General features: G+C 57.6%; 2 protein-coding genes across 2 annotated transcripts in view; one reads left to right on the forward strand and one right to left on the reverse strand.

Moving 5' to 3' along the window:
• Positions 1-7,203, forward strand: part of PPARGC1B (PPARG coactivator 1 beta) — a 102,212-nt gene extending 95,009 nt beyond the window's left edge. The window contains exon 12 of the mRNA XM_047779032.1: positions 1-7,203. Coding sequence (XP_047634988.1) covers positions 1-101 — 101 coding nt within the window. The 3' untranslated portion in view covers positions 102-7,203.
• Positions 7,204-7,761: 558 nt separating this feature from the next.
• PDE6A (phosphodiesterase 6A) overlaps positions 7,762-24,765 on the reverse strand; it is a 59,825-nt gene continuing 42,821 nt past the window's right edge. Inside the window, exons 18-22 of the mRNA XM_047779033.1 lie at positions 14,753-14,816; positions 14,449-14,523; positions 12,440-12,523; positions 10,566-10,713; positions 7,762-10,193 (exon numbers count right to left, since the gene is read on the reverse strand). Of these exons, the coding sequence (XP_047634989.1) occupies positions 10,129-10,193; positions 10,566-10,713; positions 12,440-12,523; positions 14,449-14,523; positions 14,753-14,816 (436 nt within the window). The 3' untranslated portion in view covers positions 7,762-10,128. The remainder of the gene's footprint in view (positions 10,194-10,565; positions 10,714-12,439; positions 12,524-14,448; positions 14,524-14,752; positions 14,817-24,765) is intronic.

The following is a 24,765-nucleotide window of genomic DNA, read 5'->3' on the forward strand; positions in this document are numbered from 1 at the left end:
ATGCCAACTCGGAAGAGGCCCCGCCTGCATCCGTGAAAACCAAGTACGAAGCCATGGATTTCGACAGCTTGCTGAGGGAGGCCCAGCAGAGCCTGCACTGACAACAGCCTTAACCTCGAGGAAAACCTCAATACCTCAGACGGGCCCTTCCAACCTGTTTACGCTTTCAGAGAAATCAAGGACATGAGACGGAGCGAGAGAGCGAGCGAGCGAGAGAGAGAGAGAGATTGAGAGAGAGAGAGAGAGACACGGGGAACTGCTGTCCTTTTAACAGAATAATCAACGTTTACATTGAACAAAGCTGCTTCTGTGTGAGTTTCCACGGTGTGCACGCTCCACTGCCACATCAGCGTCCTCGCTTCCCACGGGCTGTCCGGGGTGCCCTCGCCTCCTGACCCACGGCCCCTCCTAGACGTGCAGCTGTGTCCGCCATGCGTTTCCGTCTGTAGTGCGTGACGAAGTCGTTACTCGTGAATAGAATCAGGATTATAGACTCATTTTTAATTGAAGAAAACAAAAGTATATCCTTTAAGTGATGTGTTTATGGCTCAGGTGTCCTGTGCCTGGGATCGTCCTGTTGCTTCCTTGATTTTTAACTACCCACTGTCGTGAGATGTTTGCCACTCAGCTGCCCTGCTCCGTTGGCCAGAGGGCCCCAGAGGTGCTGGGGGGCTGGAGGGCTGGTCGCCGGGGAGTGTGGCGTGCAGCCAGCCCAGGAGCCCAGGAGGGGTTTCAGGGCCTCTCCTGCCAGGCCCTGCCTCGCGTCTCGTTGAGCGAGCCCGGGTCCGCGTAGAATCAGAGCCCTCGTCTGGTGCCCGGCTCTCGCTTAGAGCTTGTGCCTGGCCCTGAGGGCTCGGATCCTCGCGGGTCTTAGGGAAGAGGGAGGTGAGGAAGGAGGCTGATGACTTTTGCCCCGGGGTCCCCCGACCAGTGAGATTACAGAGCACTGGCCCAGCCTAGGAGCCCAGGCCTCCCGATCGCTGGTCCCAGCCTCCCTCAGTAGCTGGAGTGAAGAAGCGGGGTTGCGGGGCCTGGCAGAGCTGGGGACGGCCAAAGAGGACCACAGGCGAGACGCCTGCGGGCTCACCCTGGGGCGTCCGTCAACGGCGGTCTCGTCAGCACGGGGCGAGTTCAGGCTCTGGCACCAGCCTTGATCCAAAGGGTCCTGCCGTCCGCCTCCAGCTGTGGACCCGCCACCAGGGCTTCAGTGACGCCGTGGGCGTGACGCGGACGGATCTGGGAGCAAGCCTCCCCTTTGGGCCAGCCTGGCTTCGCCCCTGCTCACACGGGTCGTTGTTTGGGGGCAGGGGGCACGGGGTGGGTGATAAGACAGTCTCCAGGCTGACTCCCGGACGGTCTGTTGGGCTTGACTTGAAGGTTCGTGTTCTTGAGTGACGTCGAAGCCGCGTCCGGGGGGGTGTTCCGTGGGTGCCTTGGGGGTCGCTCCGGGGGAGCACGTGGCCGGGCAGGCTAAGCGAGCGTGTTTCTCTGCTTCAGACAGAGCGGCTCCAGGTGCATCTCTTTCACGCCCAGCTTCCTCGGGAAGCTTTTGTGGGTTCAAGAAAGAAGCAGAACGGTCCTGCCGCTTCTCTTTAGAGTTTGAACTTGACTCATTAAACAAAAACTAGCTGATTTAATCCATTATTAATACCGGGCCTCGTTCTTTGAGAATTGGTCGTTATGGGGCTTTTTTGGTTGCTGTTTAAGATTATAAAATACCTCAGTAGCTTCACTGGGCTGATACGCCAGGCCCCCGGAGGAGGTGGGAGGAGACCGGCCTGGAAGGAAGGGGAGTTTGAGTTCCTGTGTATCTATCAAACCACGGCCCCTCTGGGCCCCAGTTTTCTTTGCTGCGCAACGCGCGGAGGCGGGGACAACTAGTCCCTGCCGGCTCTGACAGCTGAGCGTCCCACGTGGCACACGTACCTCCACTCCCACATCCTTGGCCAGTGGCAGACATAACCAGTCGGCCCCAGCCCTCGCCTTCTTTGAGCTTGCTCATGCTGTTGGGACCTCGGCTCTGTGCTCTGAGCAGCCGTCCCTGATTGGTCTGCAGTTTCGCCTCTTTCACGTCCTGGTCTGATCTTTGAAAGGTGCCTGTCTTATGGAGCCATACGGTGGCCGGGTGTCATGCTGGCCCATTCCTCTCTGTCGCATCCTCATCTGTGGGAGAAAGTTCCTTTGAAGCCATTCCTTGGCCCAGGACTCCCAGCGCTACTCTGCCACGTAACCCCACCTGGGGATGGGAGCCAGGTGGGAGAGTGGCCATAAGCAAGTTTGGGAAGGCAGCGTTTGTCAGTTTGTCGGGATGGACCAGGAGGGGGCTTTCCACGGCACGGGCTGAGCCCTCTCAATTCCTGTTCCAGCTGCTCACTGCCTAGCATCCAGTGGGCGTGCAATGAATGGCTGTGGACCAGAACTTCAGTCCACCCGACGCCCCCTTAAGGTCTGCTCTGCATCGGGGGTAAACCGAGCCTTTGTCGCGTGGAAGCTCATGGGGACGCAGTTACACGCAGGGTCTGGAGAGCTGGGTTGAGTCCTGGCTCCACCAAGAGCTGCCTCTGTGACGTTGTGGCTCGCGGTGTCCCTTCCGCTCGTGGAGCCTCTGTGTGTCACAAGGAGACGGAGCGCATGACCTCTGCCCCCGCGCCGGCTCGTCCCTGATGGCAGCGCAGCTAGATGGCAGTGGAGGGTGAAGGATGCGGATTTTCAGGGAGGGACGAGGCCGTCCCCTCCCCCGGGTCCGGGTCCGGGTCCGCTGAGGCTTCCTTTTCACTCCAGCTTAACACAGAGTCTCGCAGGTAGTTAGACTTTGGCCTTGAGCAGAGCAGAGATCTGAGGTCGCGCTGGGATGGGAGGAGCCCAAGGTCACGGTCGGGCTGCTGCTGCTGGGGGAGGGCGCCGGCCGTGGGCGTAGAGCAGCTTCTTCCCGCTGTCTGTGCATAAAAGGCTCTGCCACGGCCCGCACCTGCGGCCAGCCTCCACCTGGAAGACTTACTCGGTGCTGAGTCTCCCTCACCAAGGAGACTCCAAGGAAAGCTCGGCAACCATGGCCTTTGCCCCCAGACGAAGGGGTGGCCCGAGGGAGCAGCTGCCGCTGGCAGCCGTCGCGGTGTGGCTGTCTGTACCTGTGACTTGGCCTGAAAGCCTGCAGTAGACTGTGTGGGTAGCGCCCCCACGAGGAAGCCTGTACCGTCGTCTCTGAGCCCGGCAGGTATTTTCAGCCGCTGAGTGGAATTCTTCCATCTCCTTACTCAGTTGCCGCGAGGCTGAATTGGATCCCTCTCCAGGGCTCTGGTTACCCAAGGAAAATGCATCACAGCCGTGGAGCGTGAGCGGCTAGAGAGCAGCTGAGGCCCCTGCTCCCTGACCCCGTCACCCCATGTCCCCCCAACACTGCTTTGCGACATAGCAGCAGTCAGGTGTCTGCATCGGCTGGGAGCCCTCGCAGCTTTGCGTGTGGAGCGCACCCCGCAGAGAGCCGGGCCTTTGGGGGCTCCGGGGGCAGGGAGGGAGGGAGCCTCCGGGCCGCACAGGCTGCGTCCCCAGGTCCGATGCAGGGAGAGGGGCGGGATAGGAAATCTTTCTCACCTAAAGCCTGTGCTTGCGGCTGTTGTGGTTTCTTCGAGCTGATGCCGTCTGCGTGCTGAGGGCGGGGGAGGCGTGACAGCGCGGTCCCTCTGCGTGGACACCCGGGAGCCCCACCCCAGGCCTCGGGTATAGCTGAATCCCAGCCGAGCCTGCAGCCTGAGAGCTGGGACATCCACACCATGAAGCAGATCAACCCCAGAGGACTCGTGGATCTGACTCGCTGGCGTCAAAACTGCAGTGTTTCCTTAGCCCTGAGGTTTAGCAGTTCTCCTCTTAGGCGACCAAGAGCGAAACTGGGCGGATGGTAGCGCGTCAAGAGCACCTGATGGCTTCAGTGGCCGGAGAAGGGGACCCTTCCCACCGGGGCAGATGGGAGCCGGCTGCTGCTTACGTGCAATATGCTTAATGCTGGTCGCCAGGTCCCCGAGTCGTTTGCACGTGGAGATGAGCTGCTGGTCTGGGGGTGCAGAGGAAGAGGAGGGAGGGCTCAGGAGCTGGGGAGCCCTCGTCCACGGAGATGCTCTTGGCCCCAAACAGACACGGGCTGGGGAGCCTTCTGGGAACCAGCCCTGGAAGGTCCTAGGAAGCAGGCAGAGGCCAATAAAAGCACTTTGAGAAAAACCGCAAGCCTTCATCCTGGTTCCACGTTTCCACACTGGCAAACCCGGATCTCCTGGAGCTCTGAAGTGTGCTCTCCTAGGGGTTGGGAAGGGGCCTCAGGACAGGGGGCTCCTGGACGTCAGCAGCAGGAGGGCCCATCCCAGGGCCAGCCTTTTGCTGGCTTCTTTATTGGAGGCCCTACAAGTGGGACGGTGCTTTCAGATCTTGGTACCTATTTTTGTATTCTAAACACACTGCAGCAGCGCAGCCAGTTGACACGGGTGTGCAAAGCAAGTCATTTATCTCTAAGCCGTCTCCAAGCGAGAAGTCCTAGGTTTCTGACTTGCCCTGTGATCCTGGGCCTCCGTCTCCTCATCTAGCAAATGGGAATGCCGGATGGGCCGGCCGCCTCCGACAGGCTCCATTCCCATCCTGGAGCATCGGGAATCTGTCCCCAGGCTCTCAGACCAGGTGCAGCCTGTGTGCTCGCGGTCACTGTTCTCTGCACGGTGTAACCCAACGGCAGTGGATTCAAACCCACATGGTCCTGGCCGAGTTACCCTCCCCAAGGAGGCCGGCTCTCCAGGACAGACCTAAGCCATAGTTACTGGTGGGGACGGTGAGACGACCAGCCCCGGCCTGAGGAGGTGGCCGTGGTGGCAGTGGCGGGTCTCACCCTGGCCTTCCCTCGCCGCCCCCCCCCCCCCCACTGCCCCCTGATGCTTTCGGTCCAAGCCTCGTGGTCTCCTTGGCTGTTTTTCTCTCGCTCAGACAGTACTAGCAATACACTTTTTTCCCCCAAAAAGCAGCTTAACTTAGGCACTTTTCACACCCTTCATTCACGTGATTGTGAAACACACGGGCTGACAGCAGGCACGGATCGCCCTGCATATGTTTAGGGCACAGCTTTGGTGTCTGGTTTCTCTGACGGTGTGGCAGCGGTGGCTGAGCTTCGAGCTGGGGGGACGGATTCCCAGACAGGCCGTTTCGTCAGAACGCTCGCCCGTTCGGAAGCAGCGGCCCCCACGGGGGCTCGGCCCATAGGGCTTTGTAGGGGGTCAGACCCTGAGCTGTGCAGCAGCGCCTCCGAGAGGGGTCTGTATAGCTCGGACCCTCTGCGCTGTCTGGTTTGTCGAAGGGCCTCTAGGGAGGCCGAGGAGAGCCCCCTTTTCTCTTGGCCAGCCTTGCCCTTGGGTGACTTTTGAAGGGATAGGTCCGCGTCCCCTCAGCGCTTTGCCTTATCAACGTCTCGTCTTCGCCGTCTAGGGGCCAAAGACTGTGTCCACCAGCTCCCCAGACGGAAGGCAGTCTTCCCACCACCTGCCGTCCAGCAGGGACACGAGCGAGCCGTGCGTGTGCTTAGAGCCCAGCGTAGCACCCGTCAAGCCCCAAACAGCCTCTCGTTGGGCCCTCAGGCCAACCGAGAAGTGGGACGCGAGCCGTCCTGCGGCAGTGGAGACGGGAGTGGCCCCGGGGCCCGGAGCCTGGGAGGGGTTTACTGTAACCGCAATACTGGCAGCCCAGCTGCTGACCTTGAGTGAACCTCTGCCAGGCGGCCCCCCCGGACCCTCAGGACGAGCACAGGGGTGGGGGGTGAGGATTCCGTGGGGGGCCTGGCCATGGCCTTTGATGGGGTCCACCGAATAACCAAACCGATTCTGTTTGTTTCTGTGTTTTGTATTTTAAAATCTTGTCAAGTGTTTTTTTGTGTTAGGAAAAAAAAGTCATAAACTCCTCCCAGCATTGTTCCCTGAGGGATGCCCCGACTCCCACGGAGGGGTTGGGAAGGCCGGGGAGTGGGCGTCAGGGTGGTCCGGGGGCCCGGGGAGTGGACACTTGGGTTTCCAGGCGGCTTCTGGGGGAGACGACCCCCCGGAGCCGGGCTCGGTGCGCCCTGCTCCGAAGGGCACAGCCACCCCGCACCTCCTTGTGCTGCGGTGTTCGCCTTGGCTTGGAGCACCTGCTTCTCCCAGGGGGCAGCTGCTGCCATGGAAACCAACACGAGGCTTGCGCCTGCCCAGCCCCCGGGCTCTCAAGGGACGGTGTCTGTAGCGAGCCTTAACCGCCTGGGCAAGGCGGTCCCTGTCGTCCTTCCAGCATTTCCAAATCTCGGACTCGATTCCTTTTCTCTTGGTGTGACCATGCAGCCTCGAGAATTCTGAGCAATAGGGAGCCAGGGTTTCCCCCGGCTCTGTGACAGGGGCACGCCAGGGCACGACTGACTGCGTGAGGTGTGGGCTTGCCCAGGGTCCCACCGCAGGGGCATTATTTATTAGGAGGCTCAGCAAGGTAACTGCAGCCTGGGGTGCATGAGCGCAAGGCTGTGTGTGTGTGCGCGCGCGCCCGCGTGTGTGTGTGTCTGCACGTGTGCACGCCTGTGTGTGTGTGTGTGTGTGTGTGGAATTACATTGATGCATTTCTTGAGAAAGGTGCAAGAATTTCACCCACACAGAGGGACACATCTGCTTTGTTATTTATAATAGAAAGCTAAATTTTAATTTTTTAAAGGACACTGCTAATGATTGAGAATCGAGTTTTTAGTTTTGCTATTTTTTTTAATTGGTAGAGGATTTTTATATATTTTTTCCATTTTGTTGGGTTGTGTCCTTATTTATATAAATACTTTATCTGTGAGAGGCAAGGAAGAAAAACTTCCTTGCTTTTAATTACTGTGGTTGTCATCGTCCCTATTTTATTTCCAGTGTGATTTCTCTGTCTTACCTTCTAAATGAGAAAACGTTTTCCTGTATTTGTACATTGTCAGATTCTATAGTTTCATAGATAATTTAACCAAACTGCTCTATGTATTATTATTCCGTTGAGTACAAAGTTCTATTTTGACGTCTGTAAATACTTCGGAACTGGCTTCTTTTCTCAGACTCCCCCCGCGGAGCTACTGTTTACATCACAGAAACTGTAGAATCTCTGCCCATGTCCTGTAAATAGTGATCTGCTTATTATACATGAACCTGACAAGGACACTATGGAGATTAAAAGAAAATACCGCCCACAGCCCCGCCCGCCTGTGTCTGTCTTTACTGGTCCTCCGTGCTGGCCGAGGGGCACGGATGCGTCGGTCACTAACCGGGGGAGGATTCTAGCTTCGCTGTCATCTCTGGGTGACGCCCCTCCCCCCAGACTCTCCACGTCCGTGGGCCTCTCTGCCCGGCGCCTGTCGTGGGTCACCGTGAGCCAGAGTGAGGCTGGCCTCCCGTGACTTAATTGTTTCCTGACAGCCTTTTGCCACTATGCTGACTTTTTTCTGGCTGTGTCCATGGCATGCAGAAATTTCCAGGCCAGGGATCAAACCCGCGCCGCAGCAGTGACAACCCTGGATCCTTAACCACTAGGCCACCAGCGAGCTCTGCCAGTATGACTTATAGAGCTAGATCTTCTGAACAAGGACTCCTTGTTTGGGTATCTCGGCTTTCTTTTTTTTTCTTTTTCCCTTTTTAGGGCCGCACCCACGGCATATGGGAATTTCCAGGCGAGGGGTCGAATCAGAGCTGCAGCTGCCGGCCACAGTCACAACCACAGCAACGCTGGGTCCGAGCTGCATCTGCCACCTACACTACCGCTTGCAGCGCCAGATTCTTAAGCCAGTGAGCCAGGCTGGGGAGCAAACACGCGTCCTCGCAGACACTGTCTTGGGTTCTTAACCCCTGAGCCACAGCGGCGTCTCTGTGCCCGGCTGCTACACGCAGCGCGTGCGCTTTGCACAGAGCGTGCGTGTGCTTTGCTCCCGCTTCGGAGCGCTCTTGGCTGTAGCCTTTACTTTGCCCTAAGGCTGCGTTCGGGTAGCGTTCAAGGGCCGTTTGAGCGCATACCGTCCCCCGGTGCCCCGGGAGGGCTGGGTCGGTGGTGAAGATGAGACCCGGACGAGAGCGGGTAGCACCAGCCGCTCTGCGCACGCGCCGGCCCGCTCTTCACACCGTGGTTTACCGTCTGCACAGACTCGCTCCCGTTGTTCCAGGGGCTTATTTTCTCAGTCTGGAAACTGCTTGGATTTCTTCATTTGGGAGGGGCCGCAGGACAGTTTTTCTCTGTAAAGTGGGGGCGGGGTTTCCACTCAGCGAGAAGCTTCTCCGGCCTGAACCGAGGCTTGCGGTGGGGGAAGGGCAGTGGGTTTCCAGGGCCGGGGTCGTTTCTGGCGAGCGACAGCGCGTTTTACACGCGCGCCCACCCGTTCTCCTGCAGATTCTGTCCCCGTGGACGGAGTTGGAGTCCGGAGAGAGGTTAGCTGTGTGACGGATGCTTGCTCCGTCTCCATCATTCCCTGACTAGATGGTAAACTCCAGGAAAGCAGCACTGCTTCCCCCTCCTTGCAGGATGCCCAGCCCCGTGAAGCAGGAATTCCTGATGGGCCAGGGAGTTGCTCCTGCCCGTGGCCTGGTTGGTGACTGTACAAAGCTCCAGGGGGAGCCGGAAACCCAGACAAGGGGTCCAGACCCACCCACTGCTGACATCATGACCTGCAGAGATGGGCAGGGCTCATGTGACAGGAGCCCAGAGGGACCTGCTCTGCAGTCAGGGGCCTGGGCCCTGGATGCTGTGTTCTCTGTGACGCTGGGCCTCCGCTCCTGGAGAGAAGGCAGGGGCCGAGCCGAGAACCTGCTCATCCCCTTGCTGGTCTTCAGTGCCCTCCTTTATGTAAAAAGGAGGTCAGAGTAGATCAGTGGTTTGGAGAAACCACACGCTCCCTCTCAGCAGCCGCGGGCAGGTGGAAGCTGACGCACGGCGTTGCGTCATAGCAGCGGGCCAAGGCGAAGAGAAGGGAGCACAGCTAGAATCTAGAGAGACGACTAGAATCCTGAAACCTGTTTGGATCAGGTTCAAACAAATCATTACAGACATTTTTGCGACATCAGGGGCGCGTCCCAAGCCGGGTCTCGAGAGAGCAGCCTCTGCAGGGCGCTTGCCAGGGACGCCCTGGGAACCAGACGGCCCCTGGGGGAAGGAGGGAGCCGAGGTGGGCAGAGGGGGAGGCCGAGCTGCAGAGGGGGAGGCCGAGCTGCAGCGCGGGTGGCGGGCTTGGTGGACCCCGCATGAGTCCTGGAGCTGGAAAGGCCCCGGGGTTGCCCTGCGCTGGCCAAGGTGCCCGGCCGTAACACCCAGGGTGGCTCCCTCACTAGGTGCGGGCCACCCTGGGGCAAACCGTCTCCCTGTGGGTGACCCCCAAGGGGCTTTGCACACAGCGGTCATCACTGCGGGGACGGCGGGCCTGGGTAGCAGGGCCACGCGGCTTGTCACAGCATCCACCGCAACCAAGTATGAGGGGTTCCTTTGCTGCGTGACGACGGTGTGACGTTAGAAGCCGCCCCTGTGTCCTGAAAGATGTGTAATGGCAGAGCGAAGCGACGTGTCTGGACTTTGCTTTTCAAAGTCTCGGCTAAGAAAACAAGGAAGGCGAACCGAAGAAGGACAGTCAGAAGCACACGAGGCCACATCTCGATGTGAGACTCTGGTGACGGGCAGGCGGCATTCGTCACGTGGTTCTCCGCGTGGGACAGGGCTGCGCGCCTGCGTCCTGTGCGATGACGGTGTGAGAACAGAAAGGACTCTAGGTAAGCACGGGAATCTGGTCTGTGAAAAGTCAAATGTCGATTTTAGCTCGACTGAAAGGTTCTCCCTGGAGTTCTCGTGATGCAGTGGGTTAAGGGTCCAGCGCTGTCACGGGGGCGGCCTGGGCTGCTGCCGTCGCAGGTTCGATCCCTGGCTTGGGAACTTCCACGTGCTGCAGGCATAGCCAAAATAAAATAAAATAAAATGCTCATAGCTGAAAAGAGGTTCGAAAGCGACTAGGGCAGATGTAAACTAAATTCTCAGTTTTCAAACCCTCTGCCTCTTGACGTCTCAAGCAGGTGTGTGGTTTCCTACTGGCTGGGTGCTCTCCGCCCTCGAAGGGTGGGGCCTTCTGGCGGCAGGTCCCCGCTCAGGCTACTGGATGCTACAGGACTTGGAGGCAGGCGCGTCCCCCGCTGAGCCCGGCTGGTTTCCTGTGGCTGCGATCAGACAGGAGAGAGTACCAGGTGAGCAGAGGCGACCGGGCTTTCCCTGTGACCTGCCTTGGACTTGGAAGACTTGCAAACCCAAGGGCTCTCCGCAGCCCCGTCACTGCATTATCCGCCCCCGCCCGACCCCGGGCAGCCATGGGCGGGGGGAGGGGAGCCCTTGCTGGGAGCCCCCACCGTGGGCCCCAGGCTCTGTCACCGCTAACTGTGTGACCTGCCACAGCTTCGCTCTGCCAGCCTTATCTCTGCTCCCGTCACGGAACGGGGACAGCGGGGGGCCTGGGGCAGCCCGGGTGGGGGGGGCCACGCGGCTGGGACTCCCGGCGCCGGGTCCGAGCTCCCCGTCTTCCGCCCTCCGCGGACCTTGGCTGGCCGCCTGCTGTTTCTGCTTCTCCTCCTCCAGCGCCTTCGTCTTGGCGTCGTGCGCGTCGGCCAGGGCTTTCCACTCCCTGCGGTTGTTGGTGATCCCGTCCAGCATGGGTGTGACCTCCTCATGGAAGCGGGAGAATTCCTGGAAGACACAGGGCGCCTGGCGCTGGAGGGGGAGGCGGTGGGGCGCAGGGGGCGCTGGGACGAGCTGCCTGGTGCCGGCGCCGCAGGGCCCGCGGTCGCAGGATCCCGAGGTGCTCCCGCTCAGACCCCTCCGGGGCACCCCTGGTTTTCAGGATGAAAACGCCTCCGCGAAGCTCCCAAGCCCTCCAGCCCCGGGCCGTTCCCTGCTCACCATCCCGAACCCGGCCCCCCCGGCACCCGGGTCTCTGTGGGTTCCCCAGGGGTACCGCCCTCTGTGGGCTTCACAGGCCCTTTGCCGGCACACGCTCACGTCCTGCCTTTTCCCTCGGGGCCTCCGACAGACCAGCCTTCCCCACGGAAGCCTCCTCTCCCCACGTCTCACTTGCTCCGATAACCTGCCCCTGCAGCCGGAGCTGGAGAGGGCAGGTCATGCCTGCTCTTCCCCGGGTGGCCTTGGCCTCGCTCGGGGTCCAGGGCTCGGGGACGGTCAGTTTCCGTGAGTGGGACGGGGCTGCGAGCAGAGGCCTCAGCTCTGAGAGTAAGCATCGGGCCTTGGCGCGCAGCCCGGGCCAGCTGATGAAACGCTTGATCCCCTCGGAGCCTCAGCACCAAACCCCCTGGATTTTAGGTGAAGAGACGGAGGTGTGGCTTGAGGGAGCTTTGCACAGGTCCGGATGGCAAATCCAGGACCCACTGTGGGCTGCGACAGAGCTGCCTGGGTTCAGATCCAGCCTCTGCCACCAGCCATGTGATCTTGCGCAGGTCACCAGGACCTCAGGGCAGGACCTGGCAGGGTTGTGGGGATGATAGGTCTCATGGTGCCATGTGCCACTGATGGCCGTAGCGGGGGTCTCATGGTGCTGGAAGGGGCATCAGCTATGCTGCCCGGTTGCTCGGAGGAGCCCAGCGTGTCGGCGTTAAGTCAGAGGATGCGCTTGTGCCCACTCTGGGAGCAGAAGCGCTGCAGCTCCTGCAGCAGAAAGACCCTAGACCCGGGGTCAGGCCACCCGGCTGTGAGGCTGTCTGGTGGCTGACTCAGGGACCTGGCCCTGCCTTTACCCTCTCCAGCCACCGGCTCCCGTGTAACGTGGGCAAAGGTGAAAACAACGAACAGCAGGCGGATGGTGGCACAGAGCCCAGGGACCAGCGAGCCGCGGGTTTCTTGAGAGAGACTCTAAGTTTGAGCCAGAATCGCTTCTCGGCCTTTTGGCTAAGATCAAGTGTAAGTCTGAGCCAGAGCTCAGTGAGAAATTCCAGGTTATGGTTTTTTGCCTTTTCTAGGGCCGCACCCGCAGCCTATGGAGGTTCCCACGCTAGGGGTCTAAGTGGAGCTGCAGCTGCCGGCCTCCACCACAGCCACAGCAACACGGTTGTCTTTCGACGCATGGGGAGCTGTGGCCTGTCACCCTCCCGGCAGGTGGACAGGTTAGGAGGGCGTGGGTCTGCTCTGCCCCCACTTCCCTGCCAGAAAACAGGGCGCGCCGCTTGTCCCACAGGTATTCCCTGAGCGGCTGGGATGTCCGAGGCTCCAGGCCCTGGCCCGGCCGTGCCGCCCCACCGGCCCCACCGGGCTGCCCTGGGCACCACAGGCCCCTGGAGGCGAGAAGGGTTGTGTCAGCGGGCCCCCGCTGGCCCTGGCAGGGTGTGCCGCGTCCCTGGTGGTGTTTGGGCCCCCCGGGCCCCCCGGGAGCCCTAGTTGGGCCTGAGCAGAGCCACGGACTCACCTTGTAGACAAAGGTGCACACGAAGTCGATGAAGCCGACCTGGAGCTTGGGCAGCTCGTCCGCCTTGTTTCTGTCCATCATGGGCTGTCGGGGAGAGAGAGTGAGCGGGCTCCCCCCAGCCTGAGGCCGAGGGCTCCCGCCCTGCCTGTGCAGCCTGCTGGCGGGACAGCTCAGCATTGTAGCTGCACGGGAAACGCAGCGGGTGGCCGGGTCTGAGCAGCGGTCGACAGGAAACACAGGGACGGGGCACACGGCCCGCGACGCCCTGGGTGCGGTGACCGGAGCCGGAGCTCGGGGAGCCCTGCGCAGCAGAGACCCGCTGTCTCCAGCACATGGCACCCCAGAAAAAGGGGGGACCCCTGGGATGTAAAAAAACCTGTGAGGAACAACACCCGGAGGGAGCAGTGGCCCTTGACGGGCTCCTAATCTGAACAAGTCAGCATAATTAATTTTCTCAGTCAGGGAAAACAGAGTTTGGGGGTTAGATGACATTAAGATTTTTTTTTTTTTTGGTCTTTTTAGGGCCACACCCACGGCACATGGAGGTTCCCAGGCTAGGGGTTGAATCAGAGCTGTTGCTGCCGGCCTACACCACAGCTCACGGCAACGCCAGATCCGAGCCGCATCTGCGACCTGCACCACAGCTGCAGCAACGCCGGATCCTTTAACCCCTGTGCGCGGCTGGGGGCTGAACCTGCGTCCCGGCGCTGCAGAGATGCCGCCAATTCCGTTGCACCACATCGGGAACTCCAGGAGTTATTACTCATTTTTCGAATGTGAAAGGGGCCTTGTGGTTGTGCGTGTGTGTTTGTATTCTTAGCTCTTAAGGACGCATCCTGAAGTATGTGTGGAGGAAGTGACCGCGTCTGGGATTTTACACTAAGACACTTCAGCCGAGAGATAAAAAAATGCATGCTAGGAGTTCCCAACCGTGGTGCAGTGGTTAACGAGCCCGACTAGATTAGCATCCATGAGGACGCGGGTTGGATCCCTGGCCTCGCTCAGTGGGTTAAGGATCCGGCGTTGCTGTGAGCTGTGGTGTAGGTCGCCGATGGGGCTTGGATCCCGTGTGGCTGTGGCTGTGGTGTAGGCTGGCGGCTTCAGCTCCGATTCGACCGCTAGCCTGGGAACCTCCATGTGCTGCAGGTGTGGCCCTAAAAAGACCAAAAAAAAGCATGCTGAGGCCAGAATGGCAGACTGTGGCTAATGGTTGAGTCTGGCTGATGGATACGTAGAGTTTATATTCTCTCTGCATTTTAAGCTGTTAAAAAGAAAGCAGAAGGACACAGAACTCCAGGTCCTCGTTGTTCTTGTTCGGGGGGTTTGCCTGCACCTCACCGCCCTCTGCTCTCGGGGACCTGCCCGGGCCCCACGTGTCCCCGGCATCCTTAGCACGCTCACAGGCCCGGTCCGTCCCCATCGCGGTGGTTCTGTCCCCAACATGTCTTGCCCTCTTAGCCCACGGCCAATTCCGAGCCCTGCCCTAGCTCTAGAGGGCCTCCGACAACCCCCGAACTGAGCTGCCTTCAGTGGCAGGAGCCGGCTGGCCCCCCCCACCAAGTTTACTTTGGGCGTCGGCAGGTTCTCAGCTGGATCAGGTCTCCCCCCAGTGGCCTGTGCTGCACAGGACCGGGAGGCAGGCTCCTACACTGTGGGAATTGAAAGGGAATCTAAGTTTCTGCCTCTGCTTGTCCGTCTCTACTTAGCTGGGTGGGCTAAGGACAGGTGCCTTAGAGCAGGGTCCCCAAATTTAGGAGGGAGCACCTTGCTGGGCCCACCCCCGGCGTTCCTGCTCAGGTAGGTCCAAGTGGGCCTGTGGAGTCACAGCTCTATTACGTCCCTAAGTGCCAGGGTTGACGGTGGCCTCCAGGGACCACACTCGGAGGACACGGTGTGAGGAAAGGGTCATTCATCTCTGGGCCAGGGGGCCCGTCTCTCCGCCACGGCCAGGTCGCCGCTCTCCGCCGGGCTGAGACCACCCCCTGCAGGCCGACGCCGTCTCCACTCACGATGGGATTCTGCTGCAGCACCGAGCGCTCCAGGTCACCTTGTTCCCAGAATTCAGCAGCCACCAGCAGAGCCACCTGCGACAGCACGACACCCTCCTCGGAGTCGAGCCCCGGCCCCCATCCCCCATCCTCCCACCCAGCGCCCGTCCCGCGTGACGTCCTCGTGGGAGGCGTCCTAAGGGATTTCCATGCGGCAGAGGAGGAGGGGGCAAAGGGGGGCCCCCCGAGGAGCTGGAGCGTCCCGGCCACGTCAGCTGCTGCCGCCAGCGCTGAGGCCCCGCCCCCGGGCCGGGAGGGTCCCTACCTTGCTCTGGACCTCCCACGGCTTGGTGATGGCGGAGAGGTCACAAGCTGTCATCATCATGGCCCTGGACACAAGGACACCCCCGTCAGTCCGCAGCCACCAGGCGGCCACCTGGCCAAGCCCCTCCCTGCCGCCTTCCTCTGTCCCCGGGAGTGGGGGTCACTTCCCATTGCCTCCAGGGGTCAGGCTTTGAGGTGAGGTCAGACAGGTTTAAATCCGGCCTCTTGTCAATGACCGGAAGTTTGACCTTGAGCAATGAAGCCGACTGCTTTGTGCCTCAGCGTCCTTGTCTGTGACAACAGGGGCGCTGTCTTCATGCGGTGGGTGCAAGACTAACGTGAGATAACGCGTGTGGAAGTCTCCGCAGAGCGCGCGGTGCGTGCACGGTAAACGCTGCACACGCGTCCAGGGCAGAGGAGCGTAGGCGGGGCTTTTACCACGTGCCACCTACTGTCCTGGGCACTTTATAAGCATCAATTTCATGTAAATCTCATCGCATCCTCAGCAGCCCTTCCTCCAGTCTAATATGAACCATGGTTTTCAAGCTTTTTTTCATCTTCCTCCCTGTTCCACGGTCAAAGAGCCTTTTCAAACCTTTTCTCTGTAATCGCTCCACCATGGAACTTGTTGTTGTTGTTGTTGTTGATGCTGCTATTTCTAGGGCCGCTCCCGCGGCATATGGAGCTTCCCAGGCTAGGGGTCCAATCGGAGCAGTAGACACCGGCCTACGCCAGAGCCACAGCAACGCGGGATCCGAGCCGCGTCTGTGACCTACCCCATAGCTCACGGCAACGCCGGGTCCTTAACCCCCTGAGCAAGGCCAGGGATCGAACCCGCAACCTCATGGTTCCAAGTCGGATTCGTTAACCACTGCGCCACGATGGGAACTCCCTGAAATATTTTTTTATTTTAAAAATTTTAATTTTTTTGTCTTTTTAGGGCTACACCTGCAGCCTAGCGAGGTTCCCAGGCTAGGGGTCTAATTGGAGCTACAGCTGCCGGCCTGCACCACAGGCACCGCAAAGCAGGATCCGCGCCACGTCTGCCACCTGCACCACAGCCCACAGCAATGCCAGCTCCTTTAACCCACCGAGGGAGGCCAGGGATTGAACCTGGGTCCTCATGGGTCCTGGTTGGGTTCGTAACCCGTTGAGCCACAATGGAAACTCCCCACCATGAAATTTTCGTAACACAGGCATCCTGTCCGTGTGTTTGGAGGTCGCAGACCATGGCAACAGCTATGATTTTTTACTTCTCTCCCAAGAACCCCTTTCTGCCGCATGCGCAGTGGGTGGTGGAGGAGAAGGTGAGGCCCTTCGTCCTGCGGGAGGCTTGTGTTAAGGACCAGAGGACAGACGGAGGGGAAGAAAGAAGGGATTGAAAGACAAACTCTCAAAGGAGTCTCGCGGTGCCGGAAGGAGGCAAGACAGATCTCATCACAAAGGAAGGTGCAACGCGAGGCCCAGAGGGAGGCGACGAGGACAAAGAGCTGGAGAGGGGCCCCCGAGAGGGCAGTTCCCAGCAGTAGCCCTTGGCCGTGGGAACCTCAGGTGCTGTGGGCGGGAATCCCGCGGGGCCTGGAGCCAGCAGGAGCCAATGAGCCGCGGAGATGAGCCCGAGGTCCCGGGTTCCTGACCCGACCTCACCTGAGCTGCGCTGCTTGGCGGCACCTGTAGGTGGAGCAGGAAGCGGGGGAGACGCTGGCGCCATTCGGCTGCCCTGCAGGAGCAAGGCCCGCGGGCCCGAGGGCACGGCCGACCCGACCGGACCGGAGCGGGTCAGCCCCAGGTGGTAGAGGAGCCAGCCTGTCTGGGTAAGATGCCGCCGGGCAGGGCGTGGGGAGGGCGCTGGGGGAAGCCGGGGCCTGATTTTACAGTGAAGCAGCTGTGCCGGCACAGGTTACCCAGCTGGTCTGGGCGGCCTTGAGAGCAGTGGTAACTGGCCAGGAGTTCCCCGGTGGTTTAGTGACTGGGGATCTGGCGTTGTCACTGCTGTGGCGCCAATTCAATCCCTGGCCCGGGAATTTCCGCCTGCCATGGGTGCATCCACAAAAGACAAGAAAAAGGAAAAGAAATATTAACAGGCTTTACTATCTCTGATGAGGTAAACCCGCCAAACCCGGGATTCTCTACGTAACTAACCCTTCCGGGATGCATCCGTGTCTTAGAAACCCCTTTATACGTTGTCCTGACTTCAGGCTTCATTTGCCATCAAGGCACATGAAGCAAATGAGGGCCGGGCGGTGCAGAGCCGAGTCACTGGGTCCCTGCCAGCTGTCAGTGTCCACAGTTTCGGTCCCCAGGGGTGGCTTCAGGACAGCCCTGATGTTTGCTTTCCGTGGCTGGAGGGGTCTTGTGAAAATCGATCCCAGCAGTTAGGGAACAGCTAAACGTTTTATGGACGGAGATGTGGGTCGTAGGGAGGGCACCTGGGCACCAGAAAAGCCAATCCACAGCCTCGTGCCCTCAGGACAAGGCATTTGCTTCAGTGCCACGCGCATAACTGCTCCGAGGCCAGATGCCTTGCTGGGCAGCAAGGGTCTGGACAGGCTGCAGGGAGCACCCGGTCACTGAAGGAACCAGTCAAACTCGTTGCAGTGTGTGAAGTGGGCAGCAGAGGGAGTGCCAGGTGCCAGGAAATAAAAATCCAAACGTCAGAGGAACTAGCTCAGGTCAGGGAGTTTCTAAGGGGTGACAGTGGCGCAGGGCCCTGTGGGGTGTATAGGAGTTTTCCAGGAGGTGGGAAGGAAAGGCTATAGGGCAGAGGTGCAGTGGGGGGAATGCAGGCTGGCCACCGGGCAGAGGGCCATCCAGCAGGTGACCATAGGGGGCATTCATCTCTCCATCCCTGTACACGTTTCAGAGGCCAGGCAGGGCTGATTCCCAGCCTCCTTGACGGCAGAGAGCCTGCTTCTGTGCTGGGGAGACACATATTTATCACACACGAGTGTAAACGTGTAACAACTTCTCTGAAGGAAAGAAGTTCTAGTCTAGGAGGTCACGCGACAGGAGAAACGAGATCCGGGAGGTCGGGAGGGCTTCCCCGAGGAGGTGGCCCTGGAACCTGTGCCTGTAGGAAGTGGAGCAGTGAACTTGGCGACAGAGTGAAGAAGAGAGTACGTCTAGTGCAAAGGCCCTGGTGGCAGGAAGCCTGGCACCTTCAAAGAGCTGGAAGGTAGAAGAGCTCCGGGAGCAGGTGGCAGGAGGGGGCGGGCCCAGGAGACAACCAGGGCAGACCTGCAGAGCCCAGGCTAGGTGACGGGATGGCTTTATGCTGAGAGCAATGGCAAAGCCACCAACGGGTTTGAGCCAAAGGGTGAAGGGGTCCCGTTTGCATTTTCTGGAGATCACAGTGGCCAGAACGCCAGCCAGGAGCCCAGTCACGAAGCCATCGCAGGATCCAGAGAAGAGAGGGAGGTGGCAGCAAAAAGGTGTCCGAGTGACAAAGCATTTAAGAAGCATACACGGCGGGGCCGGGCGACGGAGGAGAGCCGAATAAGAGGGAGGCATCAGGACGGAAGGGGAAGGGACAGCGTGGTTATCACGCAGAAGGAGGGCGAGGAGGTGGTGGGACTGTGTGCCGAGAAGTTCTGACCTTTCTCCCTGAGATGTGTGAGTTCCCGTCGTGGTGCAGTGGTTAACGAATCCGACTAGGAACCATGAGGTTGCGGGTTCGATCCCTGCCCTTGCTCCGTGGGTTAAGGATCCGGCATTGCCGTGAGCTGTGGTGTAGGTCGCAGACGTGGCTTTGATCCCGCGTTGCTGTGGCTCTGGCATAGGCCGGTGGCTACAGCTCCGATTCAACCCCTAGCCTGGGAAGCTCCATATGCCGCGGGAGCGGCCCTGGAAAAGGCAAAAAGACCAAAAAGAAAAAGAAAAAAAAAATGAGGAGGAGGAGCTGAAGGGAGACCGCCTTGAGTCCTCTACGAGGCGTTGGGCCAGCACTTAGATCCTCACTCTTGTCCTCCCGCGCTTAAGGGCGCGTGACTTCACGTCTTTGAGCCTCTGTTCTCTTTGTGAAGTGCGCTCATCATAGGAGGTCGGATCATGGGACCTTCTGACATGGGTCGAAAATGGTCACGGGTTCTGTGGGCAGCAGCTTAAGGAACCGGCGAGGTCACTGCAGCGGTTTGATCCCTGGCTGGGAATTTCTGCGGGAATCTCCCATCCGTGCTGGGTTCCCGTGGCGTCCCGTGAGACGGCCCCGCCCGAGCCCCCGCCGTCCTCGTCGTCATTCTCTTCCTCTCGAGGTGTTCATCCCCAGGACGGGCCGGGCTCAGCGGGCCCAGAGCAGACGTCGCTTCAGCTCAGCGGGGATGCGCTCCTCCCCGAGCCCGGGCTGACCCCCGCGAGCATCCCAGTCTCCCTGGATCCACGCCGGGCCTGGGGGCGTGGCCATCGGGGAGAGTTGGAAGGAGCCGGAGGAAGCCATGGGTGTGCAGGAGGGGCGGGGACTTGGACTCCAGGACCTGCGGCTCCACGCGTGCCCGGGGCACGAGGCAGCCCCTCGGTCTCCCTGGGCTTCGCGTTCCTCCTTTGCAAAACCTTAGACCAGGAGCGGGCGAACGCCCTCTGCAGAGGGCTCGAATGACTGGGCGTTGGGAGGGGCACGTCGACCCGACCGCAGCCGCTCGAGTCCGTCCCTGCAGAGTGGGAGCAGCCGCGTGGGTGAGTGGACACAGGCTCCCCGGGCGCCAGAAAGGTGGCTGAGGTCTGAGCTGGGGCCGGGCCGGAGAGGGCCTCGCCCATCACCGCGGCAGGTGCTCTTGCTGGGTGCTGGCCGAGTGCCGCCCGCGAGGCGTCTCCCTGTCCCAACAGCCCAACATCTGTTAGCCGCACAGTGCTGGGGGCTCCTGAGCTCTGGTTTGCAGGGCTGTCGGTGTTTTCGTGGTTTGCGTCGTGGCTCCAGCCCTTCCCAAAGCCCCATTCTCCCAGCCACGGTGGGTGCCCAGCAGCGGGTAGCCGTTGAGGCTGGAGCCGACCTGAGCTCCTTGGGTTTCGTTTAAAGAGGCACTTAATTGCTGTTTGAGTTTTGACTACGGCTGCGTGGGGAGAAGGATGCACCATTTGGTCTCGGCCCCGTGTCGTTGTCCGTGGCCGTGTGTTAGAAGAAGGTCTTCCGGGCAGTTGCTGCCTTGGCGACCCAAGTGCAAACGGTGTTTCCAAGTTCTTGATGTTCATTCCCGGATGCGTGCGGCTGGAGGGACGGGGGAGGGGGGAGGAGCCGCTCAATTAAAAAAAATACTGTCTCGCCCAGGGGATGTATCCAATGTCCTGAGAGGCACGGTACTGGAAAAGAATACAGGCGTTCCTGTGGAGGCTTGGTGGTAACGGACGCCACTAGCATCCGTGAGGACAGGGGTTTCATTCCTGGCCTCGCTCAGTGGTTAACGATTCGGTGTTGCCGTGAGCTGTGGTGTAGGTTGCAGACGCGGCTCGGATCCCGCGTTGCTGTGGCTGTGGTGTAGGCCGGTGGCTACAGCTCCGATCAGACCCCTCGCCTGGGAACCTCCATATGGCGCAGGTGTGACCCACAAACGACCCCCCCCAAATATATATATATATATATAAAATACAGAAAAAGTAAATAAATTTCTGTATAGGAGAAATTAACACAATATTGTAAATCAACTGTACGTCAATAAAAAAATAAAATCACAAAAATTAAAATAAAATAGATAAACAGTAAGGTCCTACCTACTGCATAGCACAGGGAACTATATTCAATATCTTATAACAGCCTATAACGGAAAAGAGTATGAAAAAGAATATACTTTGCCATACACCAAAAACGAATGCAATATTGTAAGTCGACTGTACTTTGATTTAGAACACTTTTTTTTTCTTCTCTTTTTGCCTTTTCTAGGGCCGTACCCCCGGCATATGGAGGTTCCTAGGCTAGGGGTCGAATTGGAACTGTAGCCACTGGTCTACGCCAGAGCCACAGCAACATGGGATCAGAGCCCCGTCTGTGACCTACCCCACAGCTCACGGCAATGTGGGACCCATTGAGCGAGGCCAGGGATCGAACCCACAACCTCATGGTTCCTAGTTGGATTCGTTAACCACTGAGCCATAACGGGAACTCCTAAAAAACATCTTTAAGAGCCAAAAAAAAGGAAAAGAAAGAAAAGCCAGGGTGGCTTATCTCTTAGGCTGCGTAGGCTGGCAGCTGCAGCTCCAATTTGACCCCTACCCTGGAAACGTCTACATGCTTCAGGTGGGGCCCTAAAAAGCAAAACAAACCAACAAACAAAGCGTAGCATTTTCATATCAGCTATCAGCTCATCACCCATTTAAAAACACACGAACAAGCTTTTCTTTAAAAGTCTGGAATTTTAGAGACCTAAATATAAGACCAGAAACCATAAAACTCCTAGAGGAAAACAGGCAGAACCCTCTTTGACAGAAATGGTAGTAATATTTCTTTTAGATCTGTCTCCTAAAGCAAAGGAAATATAAGCAAAAATAAACAAACAGGACCTAGTTAAACTTAAAAGCTTTTGCACAGCAAAGGAAATCATCGCCCCACCAAAAAGGCAGCCTAGAGAATGGGAGAAAATACTTGTAAATGCTATGACTGATAAGGGGTTAATATTCAAAAATGTAAGCAGCTGTTACAACTCAACATCAAACGAAACCAAACAACCTGATTTAAAAATGGGCCGAGGAACCGACCAGACAGTTTTCCAAAGAGAACTAGGAATACAACTGCCATAGGACCTGGCAATTCCACTCCTGGGTATCTATCTGCAAAAACAAGAAGACTAATTCAAAAAGATACGCACACCCACTGTTCGTAGCAGCATTACCTACGGTGGCCAAGATACGGAAGCCACCTCAGGGTCCATCAGCAGATGGATGGAGAAAGAAGATGGGGTATGTGTATATATGTGTATGTATGTGTATAAAATGGAATACTACCCAGCCATAAAAAATAATGGAATTTTGCAGCAATGTGGATGAAGTTAGATGATATTATGCTAACTGACATACGTCAGAAAAAGGCAAATACTGTATGATAGATGTGAAGTCTAAAAAAGACAACAAAGTAGTGAATATGATTTTTAAAAAAAGGGGGGGAGCAGATCAGAAATGTAAAGAAAAAACTAGAGATACAGTGGTTACCGGCGGGGCGGGCGGGAGGGCGATACAGGGTCAGGAATTAAGAGGGACAGACTATGATGCGTAAAATTAGCTGTGAGCTTATGTTGTAAACGGAAGGGGATCTAGCCGATGGTTTTGTAACTGCAAATGGAGTAAAACCCTGAACAAACGTAGATCACCACATCGTACCTGGAACTTAGATAATAATGTGCTATTCTTTGATTTAAAAAAAAAGAGTCTGGGAGTTCCCGTTGTGGCTCATCAGAAATGAATGTGACTAGGAACCATGAGGATTCGGGTTCGATCCCTGGCCTCACTCAGTGGGTTAAGGATCCGGTGTTGCCGTGAGCTGGGGTGTAGGTCGCAACTGTAGCTCGGGTCTGATCCCTGGCCCAGGAACTCCATAACTTTGGGACAGCCAAAAAAAAAAAAAGTAACCAATGCAACAAAATATATTATATTGGAAATAATAGCAAACACTCAAAAGTAAATATTTTTGGAAATTCATCTCTTCATGAGAGAGGATGGACCTGTTTAAAAAATCGGCTCATGAATATTTCTTACTGCTAGACTAAGATAGGATTTAGCGTCAGTTTCATGCCAGTGTTTTGCTTTTATCGACGCGGCGTTTAGAAACCCCGGGATGGACGGGTTAGTATCAGTGTCACTCCGTTCTTTCAGTTCTTCCAAGTGACGCATCCCCAGATTACACTGTTCCTTATTCTGAATAATCTATCAGCTGAGGGGTCGATCAGATTTTCCGTCAGTTTTGCTAAAGCAGACGTTAAAGGCATCCATCCCCTCCGTTCCTGGGAAACGTGCCGTGAGATTTGACCAAAACTCCACGTGGCTGTGAATCACACCCCTGACTCTCTCTCCGCGGCGCTCTGGTTGACTCCAGACACTTGGAATGAGTCGGGTTGATTAAAACACTATTCATTTTCGTCTGTCTTCCAGTGTTGTATTTTTTTATAAACTGCTTTTATCTTACAACAAGTTCTAACTGTGTTTTCATCAAAATGTTGAAACTGCAGCTTTCACTCATTTTGTTTATGGAAATGTTTGCCCTATAACTTCATTGGAAGTGCCAGTCTTTTGCTGTCAACTAAAGCAGGCGAATCACACTGGTTTCTGTGGGAAGGAATCTGATTCTGTTTCTCAGTTCTTTTAAGCGCGTTCGAATGCACCGCAGCGACGCCCACCTTGTTATTTATTCTTAATTCTAGGAAAGGGAGAGGTGGACGGACGCGTGTGTGGTGAACCAGACAGACAGACAGCGAGGCAGCAGGGGCGACAGCAGGTGCCACCGCCCCCATTCCTTCCTGGTGCCCCTCGCCCCTGAGAGCGGGCCCATCCCTGAGCTGTGGGACCTCCTCTGAGGAAGGACAGGCTTAAATGACAAGTGCCTTAGCTCCTGCTGCCTCTGCGTACAATCTAGGACGGAACTCTCCACTTCTACAGCCTCGTTTGGCTTTTAACAAAAATAAATAGATTAGACGGAGGCGCGCGGAAGCCCTCCCCCCGACGGGCAGCGCCGTGAGTGAAAGCAGCTGGGAGGACCCTGTATTTGCTGTCCCTCCGTGTGATGCCCCAGATGTCTTGGCACCTCGGCTTCAGGAAAGGGCGAGCTCGCCTGGATGGTGTCGCGTGAGAGGGGAGTTGGGACTTTCTCAGGAAGATAACGCGCAGAGTGGGAGCTGTGACTCCTTTGAGGCCACCCGCGTCCTGCACGGCTTTCGGGGGGTGGGGGGCTGTGTGCTCCAGTTGGGACTGCCTTGGCTTTTGCAAGGATGGAGCAAGTCCTGCTTCGGGCGCTCTCTCTCTTTTTAAGGCCGTATGACACTGCGTTGCGTGAAAGGACCGTCATGTTTTTAACTCAGGCCCCCGTCATGGTTGGTGACGTTTTTTTGATCTGTGGTTACACATAAGGCTGCACTGAGTAGCTTTGTACGTACGCCTTGGAGCACGTTTGGGAGCAAGTCTGGAGGGTGTCCCAGATGTGGGGTCGCTGGTCAGAGCGGGGGCACTTACCCTTTGGCTGGGCACGGCCCGCCGTGCGGCTGCACCTGCCGATGCTCCCGCCACAGCGGGTGGGTTGCCTGCTGTCCTTCACTCTGCCCAGCGCTGTGTGTCACCAACGGTCTCGTCTTTGCCAGGAGGAGGGTGAACGGTTCTGTCTCGAGGTGGTTTCACCTTGCATTTCGCTCACGCTGGGGGCCCAGGCATCGGCTTTTCGTCTGTTTCTCTCCTGCTGGGATGCCTTTTCTGAGAAATAGCTGCTCCTGCCCTTCGCTGGGCTTTTCTATGCGATTCGCCTTTTTCTTCCATGACTGCTGAGGAAATGAGCTCTTTTTCTGCCAGAAGCGTTGCACTTCTTTCCCCCAGTTGGGCACACGCAATCTGACTCGGCTGTGTGTTCTTGTATGTGTTGTGCAAACATCTCTAATTTTTATGTAGTCAAATTTATCAATCTATTTATGATTTTTGAATTTTATGTCACACTTGGGAAAGCTCGCTCTGAAGTTATTCTCTCTCTCTCTCTCTTTTTTTTTTTTTTTTGTCTTTTCTAGGGCCGCTCCCGCAGCATATGGAGGTTCCCAGGCTAGGGGTCTAATCAGAGCTATAGCCGCCGGCCTACGCCAGAGCCACAGCAACGCGGGATCCGAGCCGCGCCTGCAATCCACACCACAGCTCACAGCAATGCCAGATGCTTAACCCGCTGAGCAAGGCCAGGGATCGAACCCGCAACCTCATGGTTCCTCATCAGATTCGTTAACCACTGAGTGACAATGGGAACTCCTGAAGTTATTCTTTTATTTATTTATTTTTTTGTCTTTTGTCTTTTTTGTTGTTGTTGTTGTTGTTGCTATTTCTTGGGCTGCTCCCGCGGCATATGGAGGTTCCCAG

Source organism: Phacochoerus africanus, chromosome 4, assembly GCF_016906955.1.
Source record: "Phacochoerus africanus isolate WHEZ1 chromosome 4, ROS_Pafr_v1, whole genome shotgun sequence".
Lineage (NCBI taxonomy): Eukaryota > Metazoa > Chordata > Mammalia > Artiodactyla > Suidae > Phacochoerus > Phacochoerus africanus.